At 39.4% G+C, this 16,655-nt stretch overlaps 1 protein-coding gene across 5 annotated transcripts in view; it reads left to right on the top strand.

Annotated features, from left to right (window-relative positions):
- The window catches only part of LOC111867118 (ras association domain-containing protein 1), an 84,178-nt gene that overhangs the window by 15,459 nt on the left and 52,064 nt on the right, over positions 1-16,655 (top strand). For 3 of the 5 annotated variants that reach the window (XM_023856664.2, XM_023856656.2, XM_033752598.1), the window contains one exon: positions 3,694-3,820. In XM_023856664.2, coding sequence (XP_023712432.1) covers positions 3,694-3,820 — 127 coding nt within the window. Of the gene's footprint in view, positions 1-3,693; positions 3,821-13,497; positions 13,864-16,655 lie in introns of those variants that run through there. The other 2 variants (XM_023856681.2, XM_023856672.2) reach the window with 2 other exon arrangements.

Raw genomic sequence — 16,655 nt, 5'->3', positions numbered from 1 at the left:
CTGCCCACAAAAAAATTAGTTCGGTTTCTTTTGGGTACCCCATCGTATATAGTGAAGTGGATTCAATGTGGTAACAAAAAATGAAATTCTAAATATCTGTGAACATACTGGGGAAATAGTGTTTGTAATCAAGTTACAACAGATTTTCTGTAGATCTGTATACCACCTCAAAATATTACGAGCCATGATGATATACCAGAAGGATTGGAAATTGAATATTTTTTAATCATTGGTTATTAAATATATGTTGTTTTTTTTTTTTGTTTTTTTTTTTACATTATGGCTGAAAATGTGTTTGTGTAGTCAGCCTCTGCAACTGCATTATTGTTGTCGGTATGATATGTAAACATGTTAATATTCAAGAGTCTTCGGCATCTTGATAAATATTCAAGCACTGTTCAGCACATATTTAGAGCTGTTTTTAGTAACACAGAGTCTCTATAACACACATGTGGATTGGCTACCTATGCCAGTCACATCCCTCCATAGTTTTTTATTAACTGAAAACCTCATTTGAACAAAAAGGCTTTCAATTTTAGCCTCAAGATTCACATGATAAACTTATAATATGAAGTGTGAAATTAAAATATTTTCATAACTAAATGAAGAAAACCTTTAGTATTAATACTGGGCACCACAATGGAAATTTTAGATTCTATATCGACCCAGTTCCTAGGGTTTGTGTAGCCTATTTTGTACTGTTAACATTGTTCATGAAATAGATTTCAGCATCTTTCATTTTTCCAAAAGATTTTTATATAGGTGTGACTTTGTATAGCTTTCTGAATTACTTTGATGTAACACTGTTAAATAACCAGAGATGAATTTGAAATGTTTTGTTGGCCTGTTTCAGGTGTTCAGCATTGCAGTAAAATACATATTAATAATTTATGTAGAGTTTTTGACGTTATATTTTATACAGAAGAGTGTGATTAAATATTTCAGTTAAGGGTACTCTTTGAAAATAGTTTTAAAAAAATACCGGTGATCAGTATTTCAGACATGGAAGACATAACTGTGCAGGTCAGGATGTTGCTGATTTCTCCTGACATCATACCACCCAGGATTTTAAATCCCCTCTTGTACAGGTGGCATTAACATAAACATTTTAACTATTTTAATTGTTTGTCACAATAGTAACTCTGTTCATAACTATAACAACAGCAGTTATTGATTGTGTGTGCTTGTGCATGTGCTGGAATCAACAAAAACAAAAAATGTGTGAAGTTGGGAGAAATGTAAAATCTGAGAACACAGAATTAAATTTTCATTGTGTATTTTGCCTGCACACCTCATTTGTATAGATGCCTATTTTTCTTTAGAGTGCATTGCCCTGAATAGTTGAAGATGTTGTGGTGGATGGCTCAGGTTTCATAGGTTATGAAACCTCATTGTCTTATGAAACTTGTCACTGGTCTCTAATGAAAAGTAGTTAGGTGATAAAATCTTTGAGGTATTGATGAAGAATTTTATTAATATGGCTATTCACTTGCATTGTAAATTGCACATTTACAGGCTCCGCTAATTAATATGTATTTCCATAGGTTTGGCATGATGATGTATGTTTTACATGAATAAACTTTGGCTTAGTTCTTTCTTTCATTTTTCCTTCCTTTCATTCTATTTCCTGAAATTTTGAAAATGAACAGGTATTTCTAAAATTTATTTTAAATTGTATATAATTAATTGAATAAAAAGTAAAAGTAAATAAAGGTATCCCTGTAACAGGCGTTGGAGGTCTATAGGGTTGTGAGATGTTGAGGTTCCCACATTTTCTAGACAATCTGCTCATAGATGGCGGTAAGGTTATCGGCCCTACGCGCCGGCTGCACTTTACCCCTAAGAATATTGTTCAATTGTTCAATATTCCAAGAATTTATTTCTGTTAGAGGCTGAGTCAACCCCAGGGCCATAGTGCAGCTGGAAGGGTTAGGTAAATTGAAAAAAATCCAGTGACCTCATTGGGATTTGATCCTGCAACCTTCCAGCTTGTAACATAGTGCCTCAACCATCTATGCTATTGCATGCCCCTATAATTAATTGAAGTCCTCAGCTGACCTATTCTTCATTAGAGCATGCTTCCAAGCCTCTTTTCTTCTTTCTTGATGCCACACACCACCATATTCATCATTTGTTGTTTTGTCAGCAGCTGCTGACTAAAACTTTTGTGTTCATCTGCTTTTTCAGTGTGGTCTTAACTGGCAGTGAAGATGTTTTGTTTGTATCTTGTCTGATCAGTATGGTTCCTGCCTAGCTGTTAATTTCAGAACATACGTTTTTGATTGTTCTTAGAGATTAGTTGATTTTCTGTCAGTCTTGATTTCCATCACAACTGACAACTGTTGGACCACATTTTGACAGAAATATCTTGTTAACCTTCATTAAGTAATGTACCGTAGTTCCGTTGGCTAGTCGCCAGTTTCTTACTGCATTGGCCAAGTTTCTGTTCTGGGTCAATTAATTTTTAGGTGGACAAAGTGGCACTGGAGCAGGTTTTCTCTGAGAACTTCGGCTTCTCCTACAAAATCTCATTCCACAGAATGTTTCATATCTCCCATCTGTCATCTGGGATCTGTATAATGGATTGTTGAAGGCTTGGTCTCATTCTGCTCTAAAGAGGACTGATACATAACAAGTTGGGGGATGCATGGTAGCATAGTAGGTTCTGGCACTATGCTACAAGCCGGACGGTCATGGGTTTGAGTTGAGGTGAATTTTTTCAGTTTACCTAATCCTTCCAGCCACACTATGGCTCTGGGGTCATCTCAGCTTCTAATAGAAATGAGTACCAGGAATCTTTCTGGTGGGTAAAGAGTGGCCGGTGCATAAGGCTAACACCTTACAACCGTCTGTGAGCTGATTGTCTAGAGCAAGGGTCTCCAAACTACAGTCCGTGGGCCACATCCGGCCCATGAAACAGTTGTGCAGAAATGCACCAATTGAACTAATTTTCCAATGAGTACTGGTAAAAAAATACTTGTTCATATATTTCAAATTCATTAATTAAGATTGTGTTTAAAATCTATTGATATTCCATATTATGTTAATATTAATATTATTCAAATTTTACTAATTCTGGGACCGTATACTGCGCGGTATTTCTTCATACTTGTTCGGCCTCGATCGGCAGTGTCACTTCGTGGCAATGTAGGTAGCGCGAGCAGTTCGTTACCAGCCGTCTTGTGCACAAGACTTCTTGCAGTGGTGCAGTGTAATTGTAACAGATCATCATCACCTCAATTTAATCAGATTTTAAGAATGCAAAAAGAGTTCCATCATTCATATTAATTGTTTTATTATCATTTGTGATGAAAATATGAGCATTTGCCGCTACTGCCTGTTGTCATTAATATACGATAATTTATTCTCACGTACTTTGTATTTAGTTTATGAAATTCTGTGCTTTCAATAAAAGTCATATACCTAGAGTTATTAATTTCCCATTTTATCCGGCCCGTTGAAAGTGCTGAATTACCTAATGTGGCCCGCGTTTCGAAAAGTTTGGAGACCCCTGGTCTAGAGAAAATGTGGGAGCCTCAATGTCTCAAACATATGGGCCTTCATGGCCTGCTACAGGGACAGCTTTACCTTTATATAACAAGTTGAAAGAGCAGCTCTGTGTAGCTCAGAATATTTGTGTTGTTTCAGAGTTTATATTTTATAATAATTTCTTTCTTTGTAACCTCTTTGCAGGTGGAAGAAATGCAGAGGGGCATAGGACATAATTTCTTGCAGTCAGACTGCTGCTACCCAACATGGTGTGACAGGTGTGGTGATCTCCTTTGGGGCTTGTACAAAACTAGTTATTTGCGCTGCAGATGTGAGTACTCACAGATTATTTGTCACTTTGACCTTGGAAAGGCTCATGCAGACCGCAATGTGGTTCATACTTATTTAATCTCATTGTCAGTATCTGTACCCAAATGTAATTAAAATGATCTGGTCAAGGAGGATAAGATGGGCGGGACATGTAGTACTAATGGAAGAGAAGAGTAATATATGCAGGGTTTTCACAGTAAAATGAGAAGAGACCACTAGATAAGACATAGATGGGAGAGTAATATTAAGATGGCTCCTACAGAAGTAGGATAGGGTGGTATGGACTGGATTCATCTGGCTTAGGGTAGGGATCAGTGGCAGGCTTTAGAGAACATAGTACTGAACCTTTGGGTTTCAATGAAATGCTGGGAATTTTGTGAGTGGCTGAGTAAATGCTGACTTGTCAAGCAAAATTCAGCTCCATTATGTTAGTTAGTTGGTTAGTCAAACAGTCATTTGGTATCTGTGTACAGCATTGAATAACAATGTGAACTACAAATGCTGAGTTGAAAAGATCTGGAATGAAGCAGTCATGACCTAATTATAGTACAGTATGGGCCAAAATGTGTAGTACTGAAACTCGCGCATCTCGAATGCGCACATGCATTTGTTGATGGGCCATAGCTCCAGCTGCACGTGTTCCCAGTAGTGAAAAGGAAGTGATGTGCAATTGTTGGAAATGGGTTGCTCAAGAGAGGAAAAAGTATTCATAGTTGAGTATTATTTCCACTCATCTGGAAGTGGTTGCCAGACAACTCGCTTCCTTGGTTTTGAGCGGCCAGATGTTATCGTCCAGAAACCACTACATAGTACACAAGTGACAATATTGTGTACCATCTCAGCACACAGTATATTAGGCCCCTATTTCATTGAAAATGAGGAAGGCAATGCTCTTACCGTCACCCAAGAACGCTACAGGGACATGGTGATTGGACCATTTCTTCAGGATATGAGAAGGTTCTGTTGTGCAAGGGGCCTTCACATGAATAGACAGTGTTATCAACAGGACGTCTTTTCATTTCATTTGGCGCATACTGTACTTTTCCAATCTTTGGCTGGAGCGACTGAGGAAAACCACTAAAACCATAGTCAATGTAAGTGGTGTCCAAGCCAGGATTGAAACCGAATGCCTCATGAATACAAGTCTAGAGCATTGCTACAACACCGCCGGCTTCGTGACTGCTATGTGAAAATGATGATCAGATAAGGAATATTTACAATAATTAGACTAAGAAAGAAGAATGCGATAATGAGTCTTCTGGAATATGACACCATGTAGTCTGTAGGTGTGTATCAGCATTTTGGAGGTGGCCATCTACCGACGTACATGTTGCCAGTCCTAGGAGACTAATTTTTATGCCTATTGGCATGAGTACCTCATATCTCCCAGAGAGAGAACAGATTGTTCTTTGTCAGTCAGGGGAGAGTTGAGGCTGCCATTTCATGTGTACAGAGATTTCTCTAGCCAAATGCATCAGGATAAGTTACAAGCAAATCTTCCACAATTCAAGGTTTGTATTCATAGAGAATTAACAATTTTACCTCTCCCCCAGCGATAAGAGATGGTAACTGTGGTTGTTTCCGAGTGCTTCTGTCATGTGGAATATAGTGCCTTGTTTGGTGTCAGTTATGTTTTGGCTGCAGTGGGTTGTTGGATCGATACTCTGCTGTCTCTGATAGGTTTTAGTATTCTAGTGCAGATGTGACATTATAAAGCAGTACTAATACTCAGTCTGTACAACACTGCATCACAAATTTCTGTTGTTTGTCTTGATCGTTTTGGTTGTTCTCTATATTTCCCGAGAGGTAGGCATTATATGTTCTTACCAGAACCATCTCGTTTTATTAAGGTACTATATAACTGCTGGGAAGCTGCAAATATATTGAATAAGCAGTTGCGGACAGCTGACAAGAGGTGGTCCTCCAGCTTGGGAGTTGGCATGAGGCTAACAACTCCTCACTGTAAAAAATAATCTTATTACGAAAATGTACACAAAGTATCCTCTGGATAAATGACCTGGGCTAAAGAAACTGGACATGAGATTCGGAACTTGTACTCTTCTCCAAGTATAATTAGAATGATCAAGTCAAGGAGGATGAGGTGGGCAGGGGATGTATCATGAATTGGGGAGAAGAGAAATGCATATAAGATATTGGTGGGAAAGCCAGAAGGAAAGAGACTACTGGGAAGACCAAGACATAGGTGGGTAAACAATATTAAAATGGATCTTAGAGAAATAAGATGAGATGGATTGGATTGATCTGGCTCAAGATCGGTACCAGTGGAGAGCTCTTGTGAACACAGTAATGAACCTTCAGGTTCCATAAAATGCTTGGAAATTCTTGAGTAGCTGCAGAATTGGCAGCTCCTCAAGAAGAGTTCAGCTCCATAAGTAAGTAAGAAAGAAAGTACTATATCACTGCTGAAGTTATGTAGTGTAAAAGATGTGGTAAGGTTATGAATGATGACTTGGGAAGGATGTTGGAAGAAGCATTGTGTCCTTTATGTGACTATCCCAAATGAGGAAAACCACAAAAGAGATCAGTTGCTTTAGTTGGTTTCTGGCCAGGATATGAAAGTGATCCCTCTCAAACATGAGTAAGTGGCATTACTGCTCTGCTGACATGTTTGATTCATACACAAGTTACATATATCTGCTTTCTTATTTTTGCTGGCAAGTATGTATCAGTTGCACATGAATTCAGATATATATTTTTTTCCAAGACCATATAAACAAGCCATCTATCAGCCATCATAGCAAATGAGTCAGGAGTCTGCCATCTGTGAGTGAGGAGCCTTGTTTCCCTTCTTGAAGACTGCACTGTTCACAGTTGTGAATTTATAAGTGGCAATACCAAGGATTATGTTTAATTACATGTAAACACCTAACAGTTAATGAGTGTTAGGTTATTTAATGATGCTGTAGTGACTGCAGTGTAGCCTTGAATATGATGGTGTGGTGGCATACCACAGGTTCAGTAAAATATGGCAGGAAGTAGGATTTGTTATTCATACACACTCCCAGCATTTGCCTGAAAGACTGGAAAAAAGCACAGAAGAAATTAAGACTGTCTGGGTTGTGGATGGGCACTTATCCTTGTAGAGCCTTCATCTGTAATGTTAGCCAGACTAGTTATCACCAGATGGATCATTAATAGTAGAATTGCCACTGTGCCAAATCACCATCCTGCAGATGCAGGAAGCTAAATTCAAGGAATTCTTAACTTCATTCTCTACCCGCATCACCCCTGGAGAAACAGGCCCTGGTAATGATCAGATAGGTAGTTGAGAGGCCCCCAGAGTCAATCTGGATGCCGTAACAACAAGAATCTCTACCGCGTACCAGCAGTTAAAACCTCAGCATCCATGCTGTAGACAGATATTGAGAGTAGCTCTACCCAAGGGGTCCAACAGAATAGGTTTTCCTCCTGTGTTTCTGAAATGAGGAAAAAATACAATTCTGAAACATAGTGGTTTAATAACCATGTTAGGTGGATTCCTTGTCACCACGGCATGGCGCATCCTCAGGTTGCGGATGGAGGAGACGCCCTCCAGTTTTGGAGGGAAGCTGTGAATATAATGAATAAGCATCAATCCAATCAATACCATCCCATCCCATTTCTCTACTTTTCTTTAGCTTAGGTTGTTAATCCAGGGAATCTGTCCAAGTCCGAGGGTTTGTGTTCATTTTCGTAACATACTTATTTTTGAAGAAAGCAGTCTTCTGGGATTTGGCACCGTGTATAAGTGGTGTTAACCGACGTTTCGGAGGAACGTATCGCCTCCATCTTCAGGGTAGAAGAAAAATATAAGAATTCTGCAAGTGAAGAGACCGTGAGAACCGGTAAAAGCAGACTGTGTGAAAATATACACATCTATGTGAGAGCAGTANATTCAGCTTCAGAATACCTCCATCCTCACCACCAAACCCGATATAGGGATCGCATTATTAGGGAGGCAATTGAGATTGAACTGCATCCAGGAAATATGAACAGAGAGGGGGGATTTTGTCTCAGCAAGTCTTGGAAACCTCTCATCTGTTCTCTTAAAAAACCCCCACCGGGATATGACGCCAGATCCAGAAGGCCACACAGGCCATGACCAACCAACATAACAACCACCCCCACCCCCCTCAGCTTACGGATTAGTGCCCAGCCTTTAACCTTGCCTTTCTCTCCCCTACACAAAAACCAAGCTTGTCCCAGCTCCCTTTCCCCTACCCCTCCCACACTACTGCTTTCACTTGTATACTTGCCCTTCCCCCTTCACCCTCACTGCTCTCACATAGATGTGTATATTCCCACACAGTCTGCTTTTACCGGTTCTCACGGTCTCTTTGCTTGCAGAATTCATATATTTTTCTTCTACCCTGAAGATGGAGGCGATACGTTCCTCCGAAACGTCGGTTAACACCACTTATACACGGTGCCAAATCCCAGAAGACTGCTTTCTTCAAAAATAAGTATGTTACGAAAATGAACACAAAGCCTCGGACTTGGACAGATTCCCTGGATTAACAACCTAAGCTAAAGAAAAGTAGAGAAATGGGATGGGATGGTATTGATTGGATTGATCTGGCTCAGGATAGGGACCAGTGGAGGGCTCTTGTGAACATGGTAATGAACCTTCGGGTTCCATAAAATGCTGGGAAATTCTTGAGTAGCTGCTGAATTGACGGCTCCTCCAGAGGGCCGCAGCTCCATGAGTAAGTAAGTGAGTAAGTGGTTTAATAAACTCATATGAAGGATAAAGTGCAAAATAATAGTTTTAAAGAATGTATCACACGTTTCCAGAAAGTTTTAAACATAATTTAAATTCAGTCAGATATTAATTTATTAAAGTTTCTTTCACCTACAACATAAATTCTGTGATATGTGTCAAGGTATTTTCTTAAATTTGGCTCATGAATTGAGGAAACCTGTTTATGGCTGATAATCATGTAAAAGTCCTTCATGTAATTATCAGTATGGGTATAAACTTGTAGCAGAAATGAAAGGAAATTAACATTTTGCAGTATCTAAGTGGCAAAAATTATTGAAATTTCTGTAAAACTGGAAAAACTGTTGGAGGTTTTGTATGAGGTAAATGAGGCTGAGATGCCCAAGTGGGAGAGATGCAGTACTGCCTTGTTAACACAGATATGTTGGGGAAGAAGCCATGTGTAGAGTTGTGTGGAGCCTTGAAGTGATATGTTCAATGTTTTAGTCAGCTTGGATCATAGGTGAGTTTATAGAATTGTATAGGCTTCTGTAGAGTGTAGCTATATGATAAATATTCATAAAATCAAAGGCCTTTGTTGGTTTTCTGCTTAAAGAAGGGAAAGAGTACCTTGTAGGGGATACATTACAAAAGTTCTTCGAAACAGTCCACATGTAATTTTGTGGTTTATTATTATTGTTTAGGTGATGTCACGTGTTCACAAGAGGATTATGCAGATGGCTCAGTGGTCCCAGGAAGACCTTTGATGAGGCTATTGATGCAGTGAAAAATAAAACAGTGGGTTTACTAGCTGCCTGCTGAAAGTTTGGAACTCCATCCAAAATATTGAGGAGACGTATTGTTGCAAACAATGTGCTAGGTCCACAATGATGTTTGGGGCTGAATGCAGAAAATAAATGAATAGCCCATGTAAAACTGCTCCAAGGTGTGTGTTTCACACAAACAAAACAAATTGCTCAAACCAGCCTATCAGGAATAAACCATAAATTTGGTTTTGAAAATAAAACTGCAAGGAATGATTGGTTCATATCATTCATGACACATGATTCTTAGCTGAGTATAAGGAAAGCTGAGGGAATTGTTGTGCAAGAGCACAACATATGGCGAGAGACAAGTTGAAAGTACTTTAACTTATTGCAGAAGATGCTTTCAAAGAATTTTTTATTGAGAAAACTAGGATGTATATAATGTCAATGAAATCAGAATGCAATTAAATAATAGGACAGGATGTATGGTAGCTGCAGAAGGATCAAAAGTTGTTTGCCTTCTGACTTGCTTGCTGTGATGCCAAAGACAGCTTCTTAACTGCCTTACCCACTACTTTAGGGTGTCTGTAAGAATCAAGAATCAAAAACAGGATGCCTCTCAATTCTTAGGCATGACTGTCAAATCTGCTTCTATGTCTTCAGAAGTAATTTTTGGCTGGTTGGAAAATCACCTTGCATCCAGCTAACAAGGGAAAGTATACCTCATTCTAGATGGACACTGCTGACTTGAATGGAGAAGAAATGCTTCCATTTGCTGTTAACAATGATGTAATAAATTTTCTTTGTCTGGCGATTCAGCACACTCCCTACTACCAATTGACTGTACTTTCTTTATGATGCTGAAAATGTTCATCCATGGTGCCTGTCAAATGTGGATACTAAAGAAAGAAACCAGAAATATTACACACCTTCAGTATGGAGAACTACTTTCAGAGCCTTGCAATTGTAGGTAAAAGTATTTCAGAATTTTTGAGCCACTGGAATATATCCTTTGGATCCTTCTGTAGTCCCAGATCATGCACATTCCTTATCATGCTCTACATGTGATTTCAGCAGTAGCCTTCTCTTAAACAGTTTATCTGGTCAGTCTTACACTTTCTTTGATGTTCAGCCATCAACTTCACACTGCAGAAACCTTCCTCTAAAATCAACATCTGGTCTGTGTGACACTGCCTCCAGTTTATGTTCTACTTCTAATGAAGGAGTGACTGCCATTCTAGAAAGAAAAAAAACTACTGTGAAACACCTAGAAAAGTATACAAGAAAATATTGCCAATAACCTGTCTTCTGCAAACAAGAATTCAAAATGAAAATAATTAGTAGCTCACTTAACATCACAGTTACTCATCAAGAGAATGCAATGGAAAATGGCCAAAAATGCAGGCTAACAGAAAGACCTGTTCTTATGATGGTACAGGAGTGGCAGAAAGAAGAATTGTGTCCTATTCCTCCAGTTTATCAAAGGATGACTTACTGGAACCTCTTTACAGTAACATGGATGGCAGTTCAAGTTTGAATGAAGATGAGTGGGTGGAATGCCTTGAGAATTACATCAGAACAAAATCAACTTCTGGTTAGATCTAGTGTGTATAAAATGAAGGAAATGGTTACATGAGTCTTGTGGCAACCATCTTTTTGCAGGAAGATGTGGACCTTGCAGATGGGCTTTCTTTTATTTGAAACTGCAGAAGAAATAAAAACAAGTTGAATCTAAAAGGTTCTGACAGTGGTGTATCATTCAGAAAAACTGGGTTTTCAGACTTTGTCCATTGTCCAATATTCTAAGAACTACAAGACACATCATTTTGGAAACTGGATGTTTCCATCCTCAGGTGAGTGGGGAGACACCTACTCTGTTGAGTCCCTTAGAAAGAGCTAACCCCAGTACTGGACAACCCATGCCAGATCCACTACAGCTATTTAAATACCTGAGACCAGGCTATGTTGAAGGGAGGTAACAGGAAAATATGCAATAAAATTTGTAATAAAGTACAAACATTCATGGAACTAGGACAGAAAGAGTGGTAGAAATTTATGCTGGATGATTTATGCTGTCAATTTATGTTGGATACTCTTCCAAGATATGTCAAATGTTCAGGACTGTACATTGAATGACACTAGTAGTTCTCCCACCACAGAGTCTGCCATGTTGGAACTGGCCGTGATAGAAAATGAAAAAGGAATATTTAGATCAGAGATCTTTAATGTTATAATGCTTGTATCCGGCTTTATTGTTTATTAGTGCATGTCATATTGATGTCTGTAGTTGAATCAGGATATATCTTTTATTGGCTTCCAAGTATGGTAACCTGTTTCAACCCCCGTGATGCCCACCAGTTTTACAGATGTCATTATTATAGTTATATTTTTCTTTCAAAAGTCAATTTAGAAAATTATCTAGTCCAGCTATAAAAATTGTTCACTTTACCATGCATATTTTGGCTGAACTCTGCTATTATCAAGGGTGTCTAATTAATTATTAAAGGCTACACAGTCTGTGATTACAATACCAGTACATCAAAATGTGGTGAACTTGGCTGAAGCAAACTGGCTTCATCAGTTGCCAAACTAAGGGCAGTATTCTGGTAATGGGTTAAATTCATATTAAGGATGTAGCCAGTTCTAACCTCAGTCATGAATGAGTGTTTTTTCCGCATTTTTCTGTCTAGGCGAATGCTGGGACAGTACTTGAAATATGCCAAGACGTCATTCAAAATGGTTATGTAGGCACCATCATCTTATCATGTTATTCGGCACTGTGTAATTTCTGTAGTTTGACCAGTACAATTAAATATCAGTTGACCTAATCCCTCCAGCCGCACTAGGCCCTGGGGTTTGCTCAGCCTCTAACAGAAGTGAGTACCAGGAATTAATTAAATAATTTTTCTGGGGAGTAAAGCGCGGCCGGCACGTAAGGCTGACAACCGCCATCTTTGAGCCGATTGTCTAGATAATGTGGACCCTCAACGTCTCACAACTCTTATGGGCCTTCACGGCCTGTTACAGGGATAGCTTTACTTTTTTTACTTTGTACTTTTTACTGAGTAATAAGTGTGTTAATGACATACCATTTAACACCGTTGGATTCGATTACCAGCATGGAAGGAACTGGCATTTGTCACTGCTTTCAGACTTCCTGTGGGACCCACCCATCTTCCTGTACATTTGGTAGCAGTGGTTCTCTCCTGGTGATTAAAGGGTCCAAGCGTGAACTTGCCCAGTCAGCTTCCACTTTGTTCCAGGGTTTATAAGGGCGTGGCGCTAAAGAATTCGTAAAGTTTGCTGCAATGTATATAATTCGTGATATGTGTGGAATGGTCGTAAACCAACCGATAGCAATGGAAGTGATGACAAAATGCCTGGGATGTTGGGTGGCTTCAGAACATCCTGTAGTATTTCATACAGTAATTTAGTAAAACAATAGCGAAGCTTTGACAGTGATACATTTAGTGGTTTATTATCATTATGAATGAATGCTGGATAATTATGACAAGCCAAATCCATAACTTCGCAAATACTTTGTCAACTGTGGGGACAATGTGAAAGGGCTTTCAGTATTTCGCGTCTGACCTGGACATGGACAAAGTGTTATACCAGGGGGGGGGGCCTGAAATGCCGTAAAATTTCTTACAAACGCTTTGTTCCACATCTTTTGAAACTCATCCAGAATTTTCTTCCCGTTTAGGTTACGTTATACAGCAGTATGCAATTCAGAGAGACCTACTTTCTAAATACGCCAAGAATCTCAGTATGATAATTGCTAAAGCCCGTAACAGAACGTTGCTATGTTACACTTGCCATTTTTGCTTCGCATTGTGAATATTGCAGTGTCGGGTATCTGTTTAGACACTACATTCTAACGGAATTTTCGTTAATTTTCCTCGGTTCTTCCAGGAAAGTGCTTGGAGTTACGTTAAAATTGTTCACTCTCGCTTGCACATATAGTTTTAAGCTGCGTGGGTGCACGTGTATAGGCGAGACGGAAGCAATAAACTTACAGATTGTGCAGCGATTTTCATTACTAGGAGTAGTGGCTTCCATTGAAACCTGTGTTTATGCGCCTTATCTTCAGTTGTAGTAAGGGTTTAATTGCTGCGTATGAGACAGATCCACCTGTGGCTGTTAGGATAGTGTGTTCTAAGGCCGCGTGAGCGTTGGTGAGGCTAGATAGCCTGGATAATATGCCAGCAGGTAGACTCGAACAGTGTTGGCAGTGCAAGCACGAGGGTTTTGCGTGTGTGTGTGTAGGAGCACAGAAATAACTTCACTTTTTACCGTCGTGGAACAAAAATAAAAAGACAAGATGTTTTGGTGTAGTGCGAATCCTGTATTAGTGCGGTAACAGTTTGAACAGCACGTATATTTTCACTTCTAATTAACCGTGAATATCAATGTATTAAGTGCTAATTTTTCTGCGAATTTGACTTCCCAACTTCTTAACACTGCTGTTATAACACGTTGCCTTACAATCACTGTGTAAAATACCCTTTCCGCGATGGCGTTTAAAGAGCGTGGAGGTAGAGCTTCAAGCGATCTGAAGCTGGGCACTAACTGGAGGTGAGTTGTCAGTTTCACGGCCCGTCTTCTGACACTCCGTATTCAATGGACAGGGAGCTAGGTCGTTCTGAACGTGGTGATTCAGAGAAGAACCGAATATCTCGTGAAAGAATAAAGTATCAAAATGAGACCGTCCAGGTTGCAGCATTGCTAGTTATGTTGTATGTTTAGTATGTAGAAAATTCATATGCCTTCCGTTCTATACCACTTGAATACGCCTTTTTAGCATGTAGGTTTTTCACATGACGTATGTCTGAAGCCCAAAGTGATACGGGTACGTGAAGTTTGAGAAGATGATAGTTTATCAGTGACATTGGCAAGAAAATATTAAAGAATTCGGAAGTAAATAGTTTATTGTCCTGTCACATTTTATTCTGTAATAGATATAGTCTGATAGTGGGTACGTGGAACACGTTAACGGAGGAGTTCAGAATCCACATATTTGGACGATGATGATTGCAATGACAGTGATTCAGTTCAATCACTTATTAAATTCCTTCATGGTATTGATGAGGCTATAATAATAAGAATTCAGTTTATTTGTTAAGGCANGGGAGCTGGGGGGGGGGGGGGTAAAAGACGCACACAAACATAATACAAGATACCAAATGACATAGTTACCGCTGTAGATCTGAATAAAAGAAATCATTAATTATTGTTAAATGTATTATTAACGGGTTGAATAATATCAGTTAACAAAATGAACTCTGTAAAATATCTGTATGTCTGCATACAACATTTTCAGCTGAAACATATCTGGCTGAGAGACTAACCTTTGAGGAGTGGTGAAGATAAAAAGTTTGGAGGTCTCAGATAGACCTAGTAGGTACCCATAAGCTAACGACATCGAAGATGGATGATCAACTTAGTTAAAAAAACAGAGAAATAAGGCATCTAGGAATCGACGCCTGGACTGGAGAGTTAAAAGTTTCAGTCTGAATAATATGTTATATCCGTTAAGTGCCAGTAAAGAATCTGCTACAGCATAACAATAATAATACTGACAACAGCAGAAACACCAGACATTACCTTGATACATATTGAAGAATATGAACTTTAGATAATGCTTCTGTCAAAAATATAAGGTACTAGATAGGCGTGTGAGCCTATCACAGTGGCCGCGCGGACTAAAACATGAACTGTCTTCACTCGCTCGAACACTGGGGTCGTGGGTTCGAATCCCAATTGAGGGATGGATCTCTGTGTGTAGGTAGCTGCCATGCCACGGGCTGATCCCCCGTCCAAGTAGTCCTACCGACTGTGTAAATTAAAAAACTAATAAAAAAGCCAAGGTCCACAAGGGCTGTAGACCCACAAATAGGCGTGTGGGCAATATCATAAGACGATTTCATCTTATTACTGCAGAGTAATGGGACTACACATTCTTGACAAAGTTCTGAGTATATGTGTATGAAAGACAGTGATAAACATGTCAGAATTGCAGGGTGTGAAAAATGTGGCGGTAGTTTCTTTCTAGTTATAACTGATTAACTGATGCCAAAACAGCTCATTGAGGCATTTAGAACTTCGTAAAATGTCTCAATATTGATCCATCGTAAGAATAGTTGGTGCATGACGTAAGCCTGAAATGTAAATGCTCTTAATAACTCTTGACCTTGATAACTATAAAGCACTTCCTCAGGTGTTGAGCACCTTCAGATAGCAGTCTCTTAAAACCGAAGCATGTAAAGGTTTCTAGATAATTAAATCGAATTAATCACGTTAGAAGGTGGTGGTGTTTCACCTGATGTCAGTAGCGTGACGCACCAGAATGCTTTATTAAAGTCACTAACTTTTATTTGAAACATTTTCCGGGTATGTCTGCAACGAAATAAGGGAAAACAATATCCATATTCTTAATTATATTTGGGTCCGTAACTGTCAAGTAGATGGCTCAAAACAAATCTGCTGACGAATGAACACCATTATCGAGGTTAATGGGGGGGGGGATTGGCAGTTGGCGCATTTGGAGATGGTGTAATGAAATCTGAACTGAAAATTAGAATACACACTTCCACTTCTGTTAGGATACTCAAACTTTCGGTTTAAACGCAATGCAGGTTATATGAAAGGGGTATGCGGTAACGTAGTTGGTTGAGGCACTATGCTACAAGCCGGAAGGTCTCGGTTTCGAGTCCCGATGAGATGGATTTTTCAATTTAGCTTATCCTTTCGGCCGCACTATGGCCCTGGGGTCGAGACTCAGCCTCTAACAGAAATGAGTACCAAGAATCATTCTGGGGGGTAAAGGGCGGCCGGCGCGTAAGGCTGACATTGTTACCGCTATCTGTGAGCCGATTGTCTAGAAATTGTGGGAGCCTCTACCTCTCACACCCTATGGGCCTCCACGCCCTGCTACATGGATATAACTTTTTACATTTTACAGGTTATATGAAACACTACGGTATTGTTCAGTCTCTATAAAAGTGCATAGATTGAACTTCAAACGCTACTAGTAAAATCTCGAGATGTAGTTCTGTGCTGTTGCAATTTGTCTCCTGTGTATATGTGAAACGTTTCTTAAGGTTATGGACTCCACTGAGCTGATTCAGGATAAGGACAAGAGAGGGGCTCATGTAAACATGATAATGAACCTTCGGGTACTGTAAAGGACGGGAAATTTTGACGAGCTGAGCTGCTGTTAACTTGCCAAGAAACAATTCACTCCCTGACGTTAGTGTATGAGAGGAATAAACTCTGTTGCACTTTGTGGTAAACTTTCGTGTTTGATTTTTGTTATACAGAAATTGTCGGTGCGTTCTACCGCACTTTCTCCTTGACTTCCATCAAAA

The sequence above is a fragment of the Cryptotermes secundus genome, unplaced genomic scaffold, assembly GCF_002891405.2.
Source record: "Cryptotermes secundus unplaced genomic scaffold, Csec_1.0 scaffold277, whole genome shotgun sequence".
Taxonomy (NCBI): Eukaryota; Metazoa; Arthropoda; class Insecta; order Blattodea; family Kalotermitidae; genus Cryptotermes; species Cryptotermes secundus.
The sequence above is the reverse complement of the archived record's forward strand: the minus strand, read 5'-3'. Positions and strand labels throughout refer to the sequence as shown.